The sequence below is a fragment of the Solenopsis invicta genome, chromosome 7 (assembly GCF_016802725.1).
Source record: "Solenopsis invicta isolate M01_SB chromosome 7, UNIL_Sinv_3.0, whole genome shotgun sequence".
NCBI lineage: Eukaryota > Metazoa > Arthropoda > Insecta > Hymenoptera > Formicidae > Solenopsis > Solenopsis invicta.
In genome coordinates, this window is record NC_052670.1 from 876,987 (window position 1) to 895,199 (window position 18,213).

At 40.1% G+C, this 18,213-nt stretch overlaps 1 protein-coding gene across 4 annotated transcripts; it reads left to right on the forward strand.

The window, feature by feature from the left end:
* Positions 1 to 419: 419 nt before the first annotated feature.
* LOC105193593 (vacuolar protein sorting-associated protein 13D) lies at positions 420 to 18,210 on the forward strand. Of its 4 annotated transcripts, none has more exons than XM_026135705.2 (25): positions 420 to 536; positions 657 to 862; positions 1,203 to 1,393; positions 1,638 to 1,869; positions 1,972 to 2,168; positions 2,258 to 2,419; positions 2,502 to 2,745; positions 2,832 to 9,664; positions 9,956 to 10,106; positions 10,179 to 10,407; positions 10,479 to 10,722; positions 10,853 to 11,221; positions 11,440 to 11,628; positions 11,832 to 12,155; positions 12,260 to 12,452; positions 12,540 to 12,722; positions 12,851 to 13,081; positions 13,557 to 13,583; positions 13,962 to 14,122; positions 14,305 to 14,919; positions 15,022 to 15,204; positions 15,279 to 15,650; positions 15,737 to 15,849; positions 16,362 to 16,797; positions 16,917 to 18,210. In XM_026135705.2, exons 2-25 carry the CDS (start codon positions 766 to 768, stop codon positions 17,028 to 17,030), a joined length of 12,090 nt encoding a protein of 4,029 aa, XP_025991490.2. In that variant the 5' UTR covers positions 420 to 536; positions 657 to 765; the 3' UTR covers positions 17,031 to 18,210. The 4 variants fall into 4 exon arrangements, with proteins under 4 accessions (XP_025991490.2, XP_039307515.1, XP_025991491.2 ...); XM_039451581.1 differs by having other exon boundaries at positions 447 to 587; XM_026135706.2 differs by having other exon boundaries at positions 447 to 587; positions 2,502 to 2,739.
* The last annotated feature ends 3 nt before the right edge of the window (positions 18,211 to 18,213 follow it).

Below are 18,213 nucleotides of genomic sequence, written 5' to 3' on the forward strand. Positions count from 1 at the left end.
TAAATAATAACTATAAAGTTAAAAGTTATTGCCTAACTTTTAAGTTATTAATTAATTTTAAAAGATTAACTTCAACTAATTATATTTTTAAAACAAATTTTAATGTACTGTTTTCTTAAATTAAAAATTTATTTATATAAAAGAAAAAATATCTCATACAAAAAACTATATTTCTTTGTTATTTTATACTAACTTAATTAATTTATAAATAAAATATTAAGTTTATTTGGTAAGTCTTTTTAATTAAGAATTATAATTTTTTGAAGTAATTTGAAGTAATTTAAAAAAGAAAAAGCTTTAATATTTTATTTAATAACAATAAAGATGAACAAGGACAGAAAGAATTATTTTTAACATTTACGTAAGGTTTTCAACGAATTACAGGACGATTTAATACGTGACGTAATCATGACGAAATCATGCTTTCCAAGCAGTGGTTGTCATGGTTAGTAATTGGTGGTAGTCGACATCGACGGTGGTTATCAGTGGTTATCAATGAGAGAAACCGTTATTTGAAATGGATCTCGAAGTCGACGGTGAGATACGAATTTTTAATGAGGGATATAACGACAGTCAAAATACGAGAGGTAGCGGTTGCGCGAGAGTTAAGTGGAAACCGTTAAAATGTGTTGTCTTTACGCGCTGTTATTTCACAGGTTCCGAACATTCGCATGAGATATAAGTGACTATAACCTATGAGGCCACTTGTGCGTATTCACGCAGACATTTCCGGCTGGACAGTGGCAAAGATATCACACGTTCAAAATGTTGGAGGGACTCGTCGCTTGGGTACTGAACAATTATCTCGGCAAATACGTCGAGAATCTAAACACGGATCAGCTGAGCATTGCTTTGTTGTCAGGTGAGGTTATGTCGCACTACGCATTTGATTTGATATCTATGTAAATACCTTCGTCTGCCATAAAAATGTCATAACGCTTGTTTTGGTATCATGCAGAATAATACACATTTAAAGTATGATTTGTTAGTTAACAACTACATATTTATAGTTTATAACTATGAGTCAGTTAATAACTATATATTTCTGATTTGTCATGCTATATTGATTTACAACAAATGAGTATATCTTGCGCAACCTCTATAGTTCTCTAACATTATTTTTACACAAGAGTTATTTAATTTTATAACTGCGCTATCGTATTTATACATCGTTTATCTAATAAATGTCTGTTTTACATTAGGGGAAGTCGAATTAGAAAACTTACCCCTGAAACGCGAGGCTCTGCGTCATATCGGATTGCCAATGGAAATCAAGGCTGGATTTATCGGTAAAATCAGATTGCAAGTGCCAGTTAGGCAAATAAGAACTGCATCGTGGGTCATAGGTATAGAGCAGCTCTATTTAGTGGCGGGACCAATTAATTTGGATGAGGTAAAGTATTATGGTTCTGTCTTCTGTTATTTTAAAATCTTGATAATCTTAATAATGTTTTACACATAAAAAAATTATGTGTAAAAGATAAATTTATTATTCAAATATAAATTTAAAATATTTAAATAATTAAAATTTTTGTATAATATAAATTTATTTTTTTAAATTTATGTTTAAAAAGATGAATTTATATGGCAAATATTTACACAAATATTTTAAATAATGAGTTTAAAAATATCTATAGTATGACAACGAAGCGGAGGAGCAAGCAATATTAGAATATAAACTCAGTCGGCTGGATGCTTTAGAAGCCAGATGGAGAGCCGATATAGAGCATGATCCTGGTTACTATGCTTCGAGTTATAGCTCGTGGTTAAATTATGGCACATCTCTAGTAACAAATATCATCGAAAATTTACAGTTGAACATCAAAGATGTTCATATTAGATACGAAGATGGTATTACACTACCAGATGGTAAGTAAAGAATCACATGAGTATAATGTGAATAAAAATTTATATGTAATATATTTATATTAACTATGTTCTCAATAAAACTTTTGATCCTTTTATATAAAGATAATGGTATTGCATTTGGCATTACAATTGGAGCATTAACTACTCAAAGTTGTGACGCTAGCTGGATACCTAGTTCCACGTCTTGGAATCTTACAGATGCGTCGTTTAAGCTAATGGAACTCGATAGTCTTTCGGTTTATTGGAACCACGTGAAGAAAGATCATCTTTTTGGTGGACTTAATCTAGGCGATCTAGCTGTAAGATCTATAGAGCTTGGTGTGCATGATAGCACAGCATGCTAATCATATTCTATAAGAGTAAAATTATTTGTAAACCCGATTTTTAGATTGCTATGAGTAAAAATAAGATTCAACGACACATTTTATCGCCCGTGAATGCAAGAGCGCACATTAAGAGAGATCGAACCGAACGTCCATTAAGGTCTATTAATAAACCGCGTATCGTAGTAGATTTGCTTTTGGATGAAGTACCATTATTTATAACAGACGTAAGTCTTACAGATAACAATAATCTGTCGATATATAATCAAACATGATTGATTTGTGTAATATAACAAATTATTCTTTTAGCTTCAATATGAGGAAATGGTCAAATGTATCAAAGAGCTTGATCGTATAGATCGTCGTAAACAGCAATGGCGTTGTAGGCCAGTAATTCCCGTTAAACAAGCTTGCAAGGAGTGGTGGAAGTATGCTGCTAGGTGTCATCTCGGCAGAGACACGCTTAAACCGAAACTATCCTGGAAAGATATGCTTCTCAGAGCCAGAGAGAACGTTTGTTACGTTCAAACATATACTAAATTGTTAGGTACAAGTGAATATTTTTTTATATCGTCTTTCATAGATTTTTACATTTTCTTGAAACGATGAAAATTTCTTTTCAAATTTTATCTTTTCTAGGCACACCTACCTCGATCTTATCTCCGGAAATTAAAACGTTGAAGGAGAAGATCGAGAACGAACGAAATTTCGACGAGCTTCGGGTATTGAGGGAACTGGCTATGGAGAAAATGAGACCTGCGAAAATGCAACTACCTAATATGAATGTACCACAAGGACGTGGTATGCTCGAGCAATGGTTTCCACAATGGTGGGGCTGGTCTTCAAAGATATCTCACAGTAACAATGGAACGCAAAACGGAAATAGCTCGACTACTTTCGATGGCGAACTGCTGGATGTTTTAGCGGACACTATGAATGATGACACTCTTTTACGTCGCGACACAGTATTTGGACAATTTAATTTTGCTCTGGTGCAAGGCGCGGTATCGTTGTGCACCGCAAAAGATGGAAGCAACAGGAAAACTGTGATAGAACTGAAATTCGAAAGAGTGAACCTGAGCTATGAATCACGACCTAGATCCGGATCGCACAAGTTCTCAGTCAGTTTAGGCGCGTTATACCTGCATGATTTTCTCACGGAAAACTCTACATTTCCCATTTTAGTGCAACCTCAAGTCACATCCAACGGCATATCCTCGCGCGTTCGCAATTCGTCGGAAAAACTAACGAAAGCGCCACATCATTTATTCGAACTGATCTATGAAAAAAGACCGCTTCACGTTACTGTGGATCATTTATTGCATGTGTACTCGCAGTCCTTGGATGTTGTGTATAATCCAACCGTCATATACTGGCTGATAGATTTTATGTGCAAACCGCATCGATCGGTGTCGTCCAATCAACGATTTCAGGCGATGAAACGTCGCACGAGAAGGCAATTGATTAAGAACTGGGAACAAATTTTAGACGGCGATTTCGTATATCGTTCATCTTGGGATCTACAGTTTAAGATCTCTGCACCACAGATCTTATTGGTGGAAAGCTTCGTTGATTCTAACGCGGCCGTGGTGATGGTCGATTTCGGTAAATTACATTTATCGAACGCGAATCTGAATCATGTGATACTGAAAATAGAGTCACCTAAAAGTGATGATGATGAAGATGAGAGATACGAAACACCTTGTTCCACTCCGCCCGGTAGTCAGGAAAACGGTTCCCTACACGACTTTCAAGGGTTGTCCGAGACCGAGTTACACAAGAAATTGTACGATCAGTACTCGATTGATTTAGTGGACCTGCAGATTTTAGTGGGTAAGACAAATGACAATTGGAAACACGTTCGCACGAGAGGCACGTCGAGCTTACATTTTCTCGAGCGTTTTAACATATCGTTGCAAGTTGAACGACGTGTCTTCACCACTTCGGATCCTAATTTCCCATCGGTTACGGTATCTGGTAACTTGCCAAGGCTGGTAGTGCATGTGAACGAGCAGAAAGTGGGCGCGATACGTTTAATTTATAACTTACTGTCGAGCTTTTCCCGCTCTGCCGGCATTCCGCAAACAGAAGCCGTCAATATAGAACCGAAGAGTCCCAGGAAGGAGGAGAGTCGTTCCTTGAGCCATGCGGTGATGGTACAATTTATCATCGATCAGATGGCCTTTGAATTACAATCGAGAGGTCGCAGCGTGGCAGAGCTACAAGTGTCTGGCGTTCGGGCAGCCCTCAGCAAAAGAATGGCAGATCTGAGCGTCTCCCTCTCCGTCCACGGTCTGCTTTTGGTCGACGCTCTTCAAGAATTCGGGCCAGATTTTGAATTGCTGGTGGCTAGTCACAAACATGTCGGTATGGACAGCGTTTCCGGTAGATTAAGGGATTCGGAACCGACGTCGCCCGTTTCGCCAGAATCGCCCGAGTCACCCGACTCCGCGAGACCACCACGACTGACCTCTCCCGTTGCCTTGACCAATGCCTTGTCCAGTTTGGTGAACAAAACCAAGACTCCGCTCTCACCCAGGAATAATTCGTTGGTCGGCCTAGAAAAATTGGATTCGGAGGCGCTGATTGTCGTAGAGTTGACGCTGGTAGACGACCCCACGGAAAACCTGAGAATGGCAAATATACAGTTCAATAATCTAGATATTATAGCCAATCAGGAGACGATAGTAGAATTGTTAGGTTTCTTCCGAAGAATCTTGCCATTGCAGAAGTCGCGGCCAGCGTATGTTGCGAGCCGAGACAATTCTTTGTCGAGTCAAAGTACAGAAATAAGATCAATGTCAACGAGAACTGAAATTACCTTTGACTTTCATCGCTTGAATGTGCTACTTTTACGCGCAGTCATGCAGGATAATCATTTGGTGGGGCAAAAGATCGCCACGGCGACTATGTCGGACGCGCGCATACAGGCGACTTTAGCTGCAAATACATCGATCTCGGGCTCTCTTGGCGGAGTACAAGTTCTTGATCAAACGTCAACCGGGAAGACTCACCAGCGGATTATCAGTGTAGGTAGGGATCCTCTGGCTGATCCGCAGCATTATCCGTTTGAGCACTTTAGTAGTCTATCCGATCAGCCAGAGGCGTTTAGATTCGTGGCGAATCGCAACACCAGGCAGGTCAGCGAGGACGATTGCATAGAAATCGATCTCGATCTCACGATACGTGTGGCCAGCGTTTGGTATACTCATGCGCCGCACCTGATATCGGAATTGCGTTCGTGTGCCGACGAATTCAAACAATATCTAAGCAATTTTGCGCGTCAGATCAGCGCAGCCGCCACTGATATGGCGATTGGTTTGGTGAACGCCGACGATTGGACCATCCCGCCGCGTAAACGATTGCCGAGTGTCTCGGTTGATTTAGATAATGTAAATGCGCTTTCGATGAAATTAGACGTGCTTCTGGAAAGTCCGGTGCTCGTGTTACCTCGTTCTTCTCATAGCAGACAAGTATTCGTTGCTCACCTGGGTACGATGTCGCTGCGACACGAGCCCCACTTGGGATCTATGGCGAAACACAAGGTCACGCTGGAAGTGCGCGACATGAATCTATACTCTCTGGAGATGTCTGCCAATATCGGGCAATCACAAAGCAATCTACCGAGAGCCGAGGAGATGTACTCGTGCAAGGAGTTGGGCAAGCCGATACTACACGATACAACGCTAAAGATTCTGGTTGAGAAGCAAAACACCTTAACGCAAAGTATGAGCTTCCTACTTGATTGCGGTGATTTTACGAGCAATAGTCCAATTGTACAGGTACACGGCGCCGTGATAACGCCACTGAAAGTATCGCTGTCGCGCGGCCAATACGAGCAATTACTCGACACCACTCATCGATTATTCTCCATGCCTACCGTGACTGCCACAGCTGCAGTGTCGGAATATGACGATCTCGACGGGCTATCCAACTACTCGGAGAAGCTTGATCTCTACGTGAAAGTCTCGTTCGAACTGCCGATTCTTAGCGTACAATTGAAGCAGGCGCACTCGGAGCAGCCACTGGTGGAGTTGTCAATGCGTGACTTCGTTGTCAAGTATGACAAATTACATCGAAACGAATCGAGCGTGCAGGTTGCGCTGCGCTCTCTCCTGATGGAAGATCTTCTGTGCGCGGTCGGCTCGCGGCATCGTTGCATGATGCAGTCGTCGGCGCCCACGCGCGCAAAACTGTCTACAGGCGCTTCAAAATCGTGTCCAGATCTTGCGTTCGCGCGACAATATAAAAACACCTTCGGACGCGGTAGTCTGCCAGATCGGTTGGAAACCTACACCCTGTACGGCGCGATTCCACCGCACTGGCGCAGAAAACCAGCGATCTCGTCAGCCGATACACCGAACACGCCACCGCCCTCGCCAGGCGGCATTACCAGTGAAGAGAACTTGGTGCTAATGAGCATCACCATGACGTATCCCGAAGAGAATGGCTGCATCGCCCCCGAAGATCGGTTCTATCGCAAAATGGTAACCGTGGACTTCAATTGCCTGGATTTGGTGATAAGCGTGGAATCGTGGATGGTGGTGTTTGACTTCTTTGGAATTGCAGGCTTGTCCGGAACGGCTGATGACGAAGTTGCCGCGCATCGAGCCACGCCGGATAGCGATAGTACTAGCACAAGCAAGGTAGACGATAATTTACCAGTGAGGTCGGAAACCGAGATTGAAGTAAGATCGTTGACGCTGGTGCTGACGCAGCTGGAGCACGAGATAGCGAAAGCCAATGTGTCCAACGCCAGCATGCACATCCTTAAGACGGTGGATGGCAAAACCAAGGTGTCCGGATCATTGGGCTCGATGTCGTTGCTGGATTTAACACCGCACGGCCGATTCTACCGCGAGAGATTCCTGTCGTCCGGCAGGAAGGCGCTCAACTTCCAGTACTCGAGCTACGCTGACTGCGAGGACCGGCCTCATGACGCGCGGCTCAAGTTGGAGATGTCCGCCGTGCATTACGTTCACACTCAGAGATTCGTGGCGCAATTACAGGCGTTCTTTGGCCACTTCTCGCAACTGTGGAGCATCATGCGGAATCTTCGTGCCGGCGTCGGTGCCGTCATAGATGTGAACAAGCGTGGCACGCGATTGTCGTTGCAGCTGAATGCTGGTGCACCGGTAATACTGTTACCGGTGAGTTCCAGATCCGACGAACTGATCCTGCTGGACCTGGGAGAGCTTACAGCGCACAATAGATTCGACACATCGTTAGCTGTTCCGGATTGTTTGCTGGACGTGATGCTGCTCGAGCTGGTCAACATGGACGTGTACGCGGCGCGGCGACTCCAGTGCGATTTGAGTTTGAACGAGGACGCGGATGCCTTGACGGTGGGCGGCGTTCTCATCAGGAAGATGGGCTCCTCGTTGCTCACAGAAAAGTGTCATTTGAAGCTGCGCATCGAGCGGAATCTCGACACTTATATAAGCCGCGATATACCTGATCTCAGTGTGCACGGTATATTATCGACGATGGACTGTGCTCTGGATCCAGAACAGTACATGCTGATTCGCGGCCTTCTGTCCTACAATATCGGTGAGAATCTGGACGATCTACGTCTCCTTGTGCAAGATTGGAATCATACTGTGGAATATGCGATCCCAACCGTGGACAATCGCGCCAAGACATGGACTCGATCCTGCATAACTCTGGAGCTGGTAAACGTGACGGTGAAACTGCACCCGAGTCACAATATCGCAGCACTTGCATGCATCAATTTTATTAAGTCTCGACTAACGCTGGACTCGCTGAGCGATGGCTCGCAGGACATCGATCTGGTGTCTCAAGAGATCTTGATCATGGACACGCGTTTTCAAAACGAGCCGGTAGATCGACAGTGCAACGTGTTCACGCGAATCTTACAGCCGTTAAGAGACACGGTCAATATTGAGGTTGACAAGGACCGCGTCCAAGCGGAAGTACATCATCGAAAGCGTAAAGCTTACTCAGCGACTACCATTCTGTTGCATAGCATGCGACTGACTGCCATTCTGGATTGGTGGCAGGCCGTGCGAGATTTCCTATTGTTGAATTCGCCGGAACCGGACCCTATACCCGGCGCCATGCAGTCAATTATTAATCAAGAAGCCGAAATCGTCGACACTATCGCAGTCGCTACACCATTTGAACTAAAAATTAATATCACGGACTCCGAGCTAGTCATTGTCGAGGACACCGCGATTCTTGATACCAACGCCGTGATTCTCAAGACGACTGCTGTCTTGTCGTATCGTTCGACGCCGCAGGAAGGCGAGAAACCACTCTCCTGCAATCTCTCGCATTGCGAGCTATTCTCGTGCATTCTAGGTATGGAAAACGAAACTGCCCTATCTATCATTGATCCTGTTGGAGCGAGTTTGGATCTGACTCAAGACAGGTGTCTAGAGATCCAATTGCAGCCATTGTGCGTGAGACTGAGCTACCATGACGTGACCATGTTCTCTAGGATGTTAAGCTCTCTTCCTAAACAGACTTTATGGGCGAAGCAGAGATCGAGCGAAGCGCTGGTGGAGAGCGGCCAGACGATGGACAGCCAGGTGTTAAAGCTGATCACTTTAGGTTTTGCAGAGGCTGATTGCAAAATCGCATTGGATCACTGTGACGGTCAGCTGGACGATGCCGCTCTTTGGCTGACGCAGAATGCGGTGCCGATAAGTGCCGAGGCGGTCGCAACGAATAACGATTCAGTTTTCCGGACTGTGGAGTTGCAGGTATCCTGCATGCGGATCTGTATCATCGACGATTGCCGCGACGCGGACGTGCCGCTTCTAGAGCTCACTTTGGCAGACTTCAACTTGCGGAAATTGAGTCAACAGCCTGGTTTGCTGTCCGCCACTATCGGCATAGACTATTACAATAGAGTACTAAGCGGTTGGGAGCCATTCATCGAACCTTGGCGAGCGAATATTGATTGGGAACAAATATTTATCAGTTCGTTGGATCCAAAAAGACTGAACGTGTCTATCAACTCCTATGATTCTGTGAACGTTAATATCACGTTAACATTGGTGGAACTCGTGCAACTAGTCAAACACAATTGGACGCAGGATTATTATTTATCTAATGGAAACACTATCGTTGGTAAATCGTCGACAAGGGGACAAGTATATCGACGTCGATCACCATTTATACCTTTTGCCCTGAAAAATGACACTGGCTGTCGACTTTGGTTTAAAACATTTATCGCCACTGCGGACGAGACGATAGATGTCAGCAAAGCGTCATCTCAAGCGAAGAACGTCCTAGACAAAGACGATACGTGGATAGAGGTGATTCCGGGAGACACCACGCCGTTTACGTTTGAGGTGAGGGGCAAGTTGAGGCATCATGCGACGCATATCGTCAGAAGGCATCAGATTGCAGTTCTGGTTGAGGGATGGAAGCCGGTGGATCCTGTGACCGTTGATCGCGTGGGCATTTATTTTCGACATGCGAATGCTAACATTGCTGGATTTCAGGTAAGGATATTAATTTATACTTACTTTCTTGTAAGTATTTGGACTAAAACAAACAATATTGTTCATACTTATTATTTTGTATTTCTCCAACGCTATTACATATTTTTTAAAATAAAAATTATTTTGTAAATTTGAAATTGTCTCACATTTCTTTACTATATTCGCATATATTGTATTTTTTTTTTAATTATTTAAACAGAATTGGTCTTGGAACATTATAAATATTATCCTAATAATAATAATAATAATAATAATAATAATAATAATAATAATAATAATAATAAATTTCAGCCGATTACACCGAAAGCTAGATTAGTATTTGCTGTGGAACTTGAAGGATCCGCTAGGAAGTTAGTTACAATTAGATCAGCCCTTCAGGTATCCAACAAACTAGCTCATCCGATCGAGATCAAAATAGAGAAATCATTAAGCCACCTTGGATGTGAGTTTTTTTTATTTTTTATGATTTGTTTTTGATAATAGTAAACCTAATCAACAATTGTGAATCTTTCAGACTTGCCGCTGACCTCAACCAGTACTGGAAGAATTTTACAAGTACCGGCGCAATCAGTGATATCTATGCCTTTGACGCATACCGGGATACAAATGTGCTTCAAACCGCTCATTTCGAACTATCTGTTCCAATATTGCATGGAATCAGTAGACTGGACGATAGTTAAAAAACCATTAGAAGTATCAGAAAACTATGTTACTTGCCGGACTAATCAGAATAACATATTCAGGTATATGAAAAGTAGCCTTTTTCCTCGATGAAGTTTAGCAAAACTTAGTATTGTTTTTTTTCTTGTCACAGGATGTGTGTGGCTGTAAGACGAAACAATTATCCACCTGACGGAATACAAGTGTTACCGGCGCACACGATCACAGTAATGGCACCTATAACGTTGACAAACTTATTGCCATACGAATTGACGTACGAGGCAGGTGTAGAAGGTGGTAGAATCACGCCTGGCTGCAGCGCGGATTTGCATTGTGCAAATTTGACCGAGAACCTGGAAATTACGATTCAATTGGATGGTTATCCAGGATATGGACTAGTATGTATGACAGCTAATAGCTGTACAGTTTTATTACGTCGAATTTTATTCTTTGATGACTGCGTTTTTTTTGCGTTTTTTAATGCTAATAATATGATAGATATTATCCAAATACAATTATGTATTTCAGATAATATTACCACCGAACAGCAGTTCTTTTACCACTCGTCTCAAATTATTGGATTCCGCTACCAGAATACTTTACCTGCAGGCGTCTGTAATTGTGGAAAAAGGTGCAGCCGTGCAAATCAACATCACTGCACCTTATTGGATTATAAACAAGACCGGTTTGCCTTTGGTATTCAGACAAGAGGGAGTCGGTATCGAGGCGGCGGGACAATTCGAAGAGCATGAAAGAGCAAGGATGGTAGCACCGTTGCTATTTTCGTTTAGCGACGAAGAGGCCAGTAGAACTTTGTCAGTCAGAATCGGAACGGAAGTTCATCCTCATGGAATACCACAGTGGTCTCAACATTTTCATTTGCAGCCTGGAATTCACGTAAGTATATTTCACATAAAATCTTTATTTAATTTTTAATGTAACAATCTCATCATTTTTATACGCAGTATATTATATTCGACATATGTATGTTTAATTTTTTTACAATTATTAATATTATTCTGATTCATACAGAAACAAATTTATGAGACTTGCTATTGAAATACAAAGTATTTCAATCATTTTGATGCCGATCACATTTACTTTATGTTTTCTAGGTTCATCGATTGAGAATCAGTTTACGTGAGGGCAGACCCGATATAGTCTACTTGATTAGCGTGGCCACTCGCGCAGCAAGAGGAAGATATAGAGCCACTACTGTGGTTACATTATCGCCAAGATATCAATTGCACAATAAATCATCTTATACATTGGAGCTGGCTCAGAAATGTTTTACAACAACTGTCGTAAGTTTATTACAATTATTTGATGATATTAAAAGATTTGTTATTTTTCCACACCTCACAACTTCTTGATTCATCTTTTTTTTCTAATGTGAAAAGAAAAAAAGAGGAAACTGTGCAAGAAATTTTCCTGGGATACGGAAAAAAAACAGACCTAAAGAGTGGTAACTTTGTTGGTCACTGTTGCTTAATAATATTAATTTTAGTCTCATCCGGATGCCCAGGCGACATATATAACTACTATGCCAGATTGTCACATGCCTTTCCACTGGCCACGGTTAGATAAAGATTTGTTGCTCTGCGTCAGGATCACCAACGTTCCGGATTGTATGTGGTCAGGCGGTATCACATTGGATGATAATTATTCATTGACCATTAATGTCAGAAACGCAACAGGGAAAATGCATTTTCTACGGGTAGACGTAGTACTGCAGGAAACTACCTTCTTCATTGTATTCACTGACGCCGATACCATGCCACCTCCTATAAGAGTAGATAATTTTTCAGAGGTTTCTTTGCTCGTTAATCAGGTATATTTATATAAGTTTTTTGTTATTTTTATTAATTATAGCTTTTAATTTTTATTTATTATTTATTATTGTTAATTGTTTAATTTGCAAATTTGTACTTGTAGATCGGAGTTCCCGATAATTTCCAATGGACCGTGAGACCTCATTCGTCAGTACCATATGCCCTAGATGAACCAATTGAAACTGCTGGTCTAGTACTGACAGCACCCGGAGGTGTGACAGCTTCTTATGATTTAAATATATTAGGAGAGGGTAGAGGACTGACTTATGAAAACTTTATTTACATTGCGTTTACAGGTACTATATTTTAAGTAGAGTAAACATTAAATTATATATATATGATAAATGTTGATTGCCCGCTTTTATACTGATGTTTTTATACAGGCACTTTCAAGGCCGATTGCGATCTTGGAACAGGTGAAAGCAATTTAGATCCATTGGATGTAGAAACTCAGAGATTGGTCTTAGAAGCTGGTTCTGGTGGTTGGGTTGCTCTTCGGAGGAAACAGTATGGTGATAGATCGCAGCTTTGGAGAATGACTGGCGATGGACAATTGCAACATGAAGGTAATATAAGAATATATCAGCAAAAACGAAATTATTTTTGACACAATTTGTACAAAAATTATATAGAAGAAAGTAATAATGATAATGTACGTGTATGTATTCTTATGTGCATAATTTTAATGAGACAGGCTCCAGTCCACCGAGAGACAAGCATTCGAAAACACCGGGTACGATATTCGTTTTGGATATAGCGGGCACTGCACCGCAACCGTTCACGTATTGCGCTCTCGCTCTGAGGAAGCCGGATTCTAGGCGACGTTCGACGCAGACCTGGAGGTTCACCGACGACGGACGTCTATGTTGCGCACATAAGAATATGTGTGTTCAGTCGAAAGATGGCTTTATGGGACTATACGAAGGTTGGAACTCTGCTTTCATTTATACACATTTGCTAATCCGCTTTATGATTAAATTGACAAGAAATCGTCCACGAAAGTTGCAAATTTCTTTCTATCATACGCTTTATCTTGTCAGATATATTTTCTGTTATTTTCTGTTGCCTTTTTTGAGTTCAACATACTCTTTATTTGCGAGCTAATTGTCATTTTTAAATATGTGTGTGATGAAAATCTAATGCTTCTGCCTGTAAATGCGAAGCATAAAATGTAAAACTAGTGAGTTGAGCGTACGGTATCGTTGAAATTGACATTGACTGAAGACATTGATGACGTATGCGCGACACTTGTCTTTCTATATTATATTCTTATATTTTGCATACAATTTTGTCTGCCGATTATCTAATTTCTATCGTTATTAAGAGCTCTCTATTTTTGTCATTATTTCTTTCTCGCTATTTTTGACTTGAAAGATCTAAATTGATCATGAATGTTGCAGGCGGCAGTGTCGCCCGTTGGCAAATGTGTACGTATAGTTTCAGAGTACACGTTAAAATCGGCGATTTCCTATAAGCTTACCTATAAGTATTATATGCTATACCTCTCTATGCTTGTTTTTTCTTTTTTTTCCTTGTAATTGCATATCTTCCCAGGAACGTCAAAGCGCGATATAAAGAAAAAAAGACTTTTACTATACAAAGTCTTTATGAGGAAAAAACATTTTTTCCGAATAAAATTCTTATAAATAAAAAAAATTATTGCCAAAAAATTCGTGAGATGAGTCAATCACGGCGTTATCGTACTCTGGCGTACAGTGCTTCTGCATTCACAAATTTTTTGAATCATACAATCATCGTGTACATTTTCACACGCAATAAAAGAAATCTCGCTGCTTTTTTTTTAGGGAGCGAAGCTGTACTGGGTCCTCAGACACATAGCAATCCACCACCGATCGAGCAACGTGTGGGCAGACAAAAGTTGCGTCCGGGTTCAGGATTCTTGTCGATCAGAGTGACCACTGACGGTCCGACTCGGGTTCTACAAGTTTTGGATATTAAGGAAAGAGTACGTGTTACAGTTCACTACTGGTCACTTTTATTTTGTTTTATTCCGCTAAAAAGATTCTATTCTAAACATCATTATTTATATGATGTAACATCACAAGTGAAAGCGAATTATCGATATCAAACGTAAGAATATTACATAAATGTCCAAGTGAAATTATCACAAATCTTTTTGCATTTCAGAAGAAAACATTTGCTTTACTCGAAGAACGCGATTGGTCCCATATCGCCGTAAGTCATCGGCCCACTCAGATTAATGCCGATATTAAAAAAATGGATTCTAGCGAATTAAATTTAGAGCTGAACTTGCCAACCGGTCTCGGATTGTCTATTGTATCGCAAAGGCCGGTAGAAGAACTATTGTTCGCGCGGTTTGCTGCAATCTCCTTAGATTTAATGCATACCCCGTTGAATACCACGTTGGATCTGAGCGTTGCTGATGTGCAAATTGATAATCAATTGTTTGAGGCACAATGCACCTCAGTTTTATTCGTAACACGGTCATCGCGTACGGAAGATGAGTCCCGACCTACTCTTCATTTAGCGGTGGAAAAATTACAATCAAAGAATCAAAATGCGGAGATATATAAACATGTCATAGTGAGTGTCAAACCTCTGTGCGTACACTTAGAAGAAAAATTTATCCTGAAACTGGCAGCATTTCTCGGAATTGGCAAGTCGGAACTGGAAGTGCCCGTCGACGAGAATGATTTTAAGGCGCAAAGATTCATTTCTGAGGTATCTGCAGCGCACGCTAAGAGATATTATTTTGGCGCCCTAAAACTCGTTCCTAATCAAGTACGTAGATATTGATGTGGCAGAGGCTCTGTTAATTGCTTTATAAATAATATTAATATACGGTACGTATATTTATTCACACGTTAACTTTTCTCTTTTTAGGTAAAACTCAGCGTTCTCACTACAACAAAATTGCCGCATCATCTGCAGGCTGTAAAAAGAAAATTGGGATTGACTCTAATTAACTTCGAAAATGCCACAATCGAGTTGGAGCCGTTTGTTAAGAAACATCCTTTTGAAAGCAGTCAATTTTTAGTACATTCCATCGTAAAGCATTACAAAGATGTACGACAAATACATATTTTAATAATATAGTTTTTCTCGCTTGTCGTTTATTTTATAAATAAATGATGTTTCAGGAATTAAAATGGCAAGCTGCAGTTATTCTAGGTTCTGTGGATTTCTTGGGAAATCCTCTTGGATTCGTGAGTGACGTTACGGAAGGTGTTTCTGGTCTTATCTACGAAGGCAGCGTAAAAAGTCTAGTGAAAAATGTTACGCACGGTATTTCGAATTCGGCAGCGAAAGTGACGGAATCCTTGTCGGACGGTTTAGGAAGAGTGATTATGGACGAAAGGCACGAAGAGACCAGACAAAGAATTCGGGCTAACACGACGGGAAGTAGCGATCACTTGGTAGCCGGCTTAAAAGGTTTTGGTTTTGGTCTACTTGGTGGTGTCACCAGTATATTCAAACAGACATATGACGGAGCAACCAGCGAAGGTTTTCCAGTAAATATTTTAAACAAATCTGGTTCTTTGATATAAATACCATTTATAAAATTTAAAGATAATGGATTATAAATTGAAAATTCCAGGGCTTCTTTGCGGGTTTTGGAAGAGGAGTAGTAGGTACGATAACGAAACCCGTCGTTGGTGTCCTAGATCTAGCAACGGAGACAGCTAGCGCTGTACGAGAGACAAGTAGAAGGTAATATAATCATATTGTTATAATTTCTCCAATGATTGATAGCGAATATTTGTCGATGTCTGGTCGATTTTTTTCATATACAGAAAAAAAAAAGAATATTCCTGTTTTGAGAATATATATTTTTGAATTCTTAAATGTTGAATGAGATTATAAAGCGTACAAATATTAAGATTTACTTACATAAATAAATTTTGTACAGTCCCATTAAGAAAAATATATTCTTATTATTCAATAATAATTTTCATGAAATGAGAGAAAAAAATATCTAGTAGAAAATAACAATGTCTTCAAATCAAGAATTTTTATTTCTATTATATTTAATACTTATTATTATTATCAAAATTATCATATTGTGTTCTTTAGATGACTATTATAATATTTAAATAGTTATAATATTTTGCTAAATAAGAATCTAATTTCTTGCTTATATATGAAACAATGATTGTTAAATAGATAATATAATATAATTTTTTTAATACTAATACTTATTATTGTTTTTACTATGTATACAGCGCTCATCGTGCAATACCAAAACGCGATCGACCACCACGCGTCGTTAGCGGTTCTACTGGATTGCTGCCACCGTACAATCGTCAGCAGGCTGAGGGTCAGGAGTTCCTGTACAGCATTAACAATCACGATTATTCCGAGCTTTTTGTCGCCTACGAATGTCTATGTAGCGGCTCGGAAAATCTTAAATTGTTAGTGTCCAACGAGAGAGTACGCGTTATCTCTGGCGGCACGAAAGCGGTAGTGACTCAAGTCAATCTAGCGGAGCTTCTGCGCTGTCAGCCGATGCAGAAGGTTCAAAGCAACAATATCACTTTGCATTACATAGAGTTGATATCCAGACTTGATTCATCGGCCGCGGTCAATTTAGATGGATTAGCGGATGGATTATTAAGACGGCCGAAAGTGCGCTGCGACAACGAAGAGGTGGCAAAGCGGGTGAGTATATAAAACGAGGCTTAAGTTCAAATTCGTATAAGCATTGCTTCTTTTCTTATTCTGACCCTACAAGCGTCCTAACATATTATCCCATTAATTTGTTTTCTTTATTGCTGTAGGTGTCGCAACAAATCAATTATGCCAAAGGGATGCACGAAGAACGAAGTTTGACGTTGTCATCGTCGGATAACATGTTAGATGACGTACAACACTACAATCGACTATACGACTAAAGTTTGATCTTATTTCTGACGCGTTTCCTGGACGTACTCTCTCCTAGTCAAATTTTTAACTTTATCTCGTTATCTTGTACGAGAATCGGTAATGCCTTAGTTATGACGCTTAATGTTAAGTTTACAAGAAGACTGATATGGATTATCATAAAAATAACTGCTCGTCAATATACAAGGCATAAATCATTCGAGCATAATCAAATTTTAATTTTGCGTCTTGTAACTGTGGCATGGGTCCACGTGGTACAAAACGTGGTACAGAACGTGGTACAGACATTTTTGATACAGATTGATAAGATGTAAAAATGTAAAATAGTCCTAGGTCAAGAAACTTTCTAATGATGTACATATGCCAGTTCTTTGCGTGCAGGACATTACAGAATCACCGTTCTCCTGATAAGGCTGTTTTTACAGTCGATGGAAAATTTTTTATCTTTATAATAAACGGTCTGTTCTTTTCTCTTTTTCTCTACGTTGGAGAAAAAAAAAAGATAAACTGTACAAAATATTCATTTAAAAAAGACAGACATAAAGTTATTTTATTATGCTTCGGGGGTTTTAACATCTTGTAACTCAAGAGTGGCGCATTGATTTTGAAAACAGATTTTTCTTCTACAATTTTGGTTCAGCTCTTATCACTAAGCGCGGTGATTTTGGGATGTTCTGTGTCTGTGTACATACATGTATTAAAGTTTATCTTTTAGCTGATCATAAATTACGAAGGAATGACCTACTTAATGCAATACTTAGAAATAATTGAACCAAAGCTTTTAGCATATATAGTGTACTTTTAATGAGTACAAATATTGTAGCATGTAGTATTTATTCTTTATATATAAAAATATATATATATATATATACATATATATATATATATATATATATATATATATATAAAGAATATATATTTTTCAGTAGCATACATCTTTTTCGTTTAGTTATTCGCACGTTTCATTTTGCAATGCCTTGAATGTGCTACTTTGTACAGAACTTTGTGTATACGTACGAACATGGCGTGTGTAAACTGTACAAATAGATTAAGTCAGCTATATTTAAGTACTTTTGTAAAGCTGGCGTACGAGATGCGTGGATAATATACGTTTGTATTATATATCATGTTGATACTTGCTAATATTAATAAATGTTACAAGTATGATGGTGAGTCGGGATACAAAAGAGAGCT

Coding starts and splice junctions, on each gene's coding strand:
- LOC105193593 (XM_026135705.2), top strand. CDS start 766: ATGTTGGAGGGACTCGTCGCTTGGGTACTGAACAATTATCTCGGCAAA. Junction 14,123..14,304: donor TTTTGGATATTAAGGAAAGA/GTACGTGTTACA, acceptor TTTGCATTTCAG/AAGAAAACATTTGCTTTACT. Junction 15,850..16,361: donor GTACGAGAGACAAGTAGAAG/GTAATATAATCA, acceptor CTATGTATACAG/CGCTCATCGTGCAATACCAA.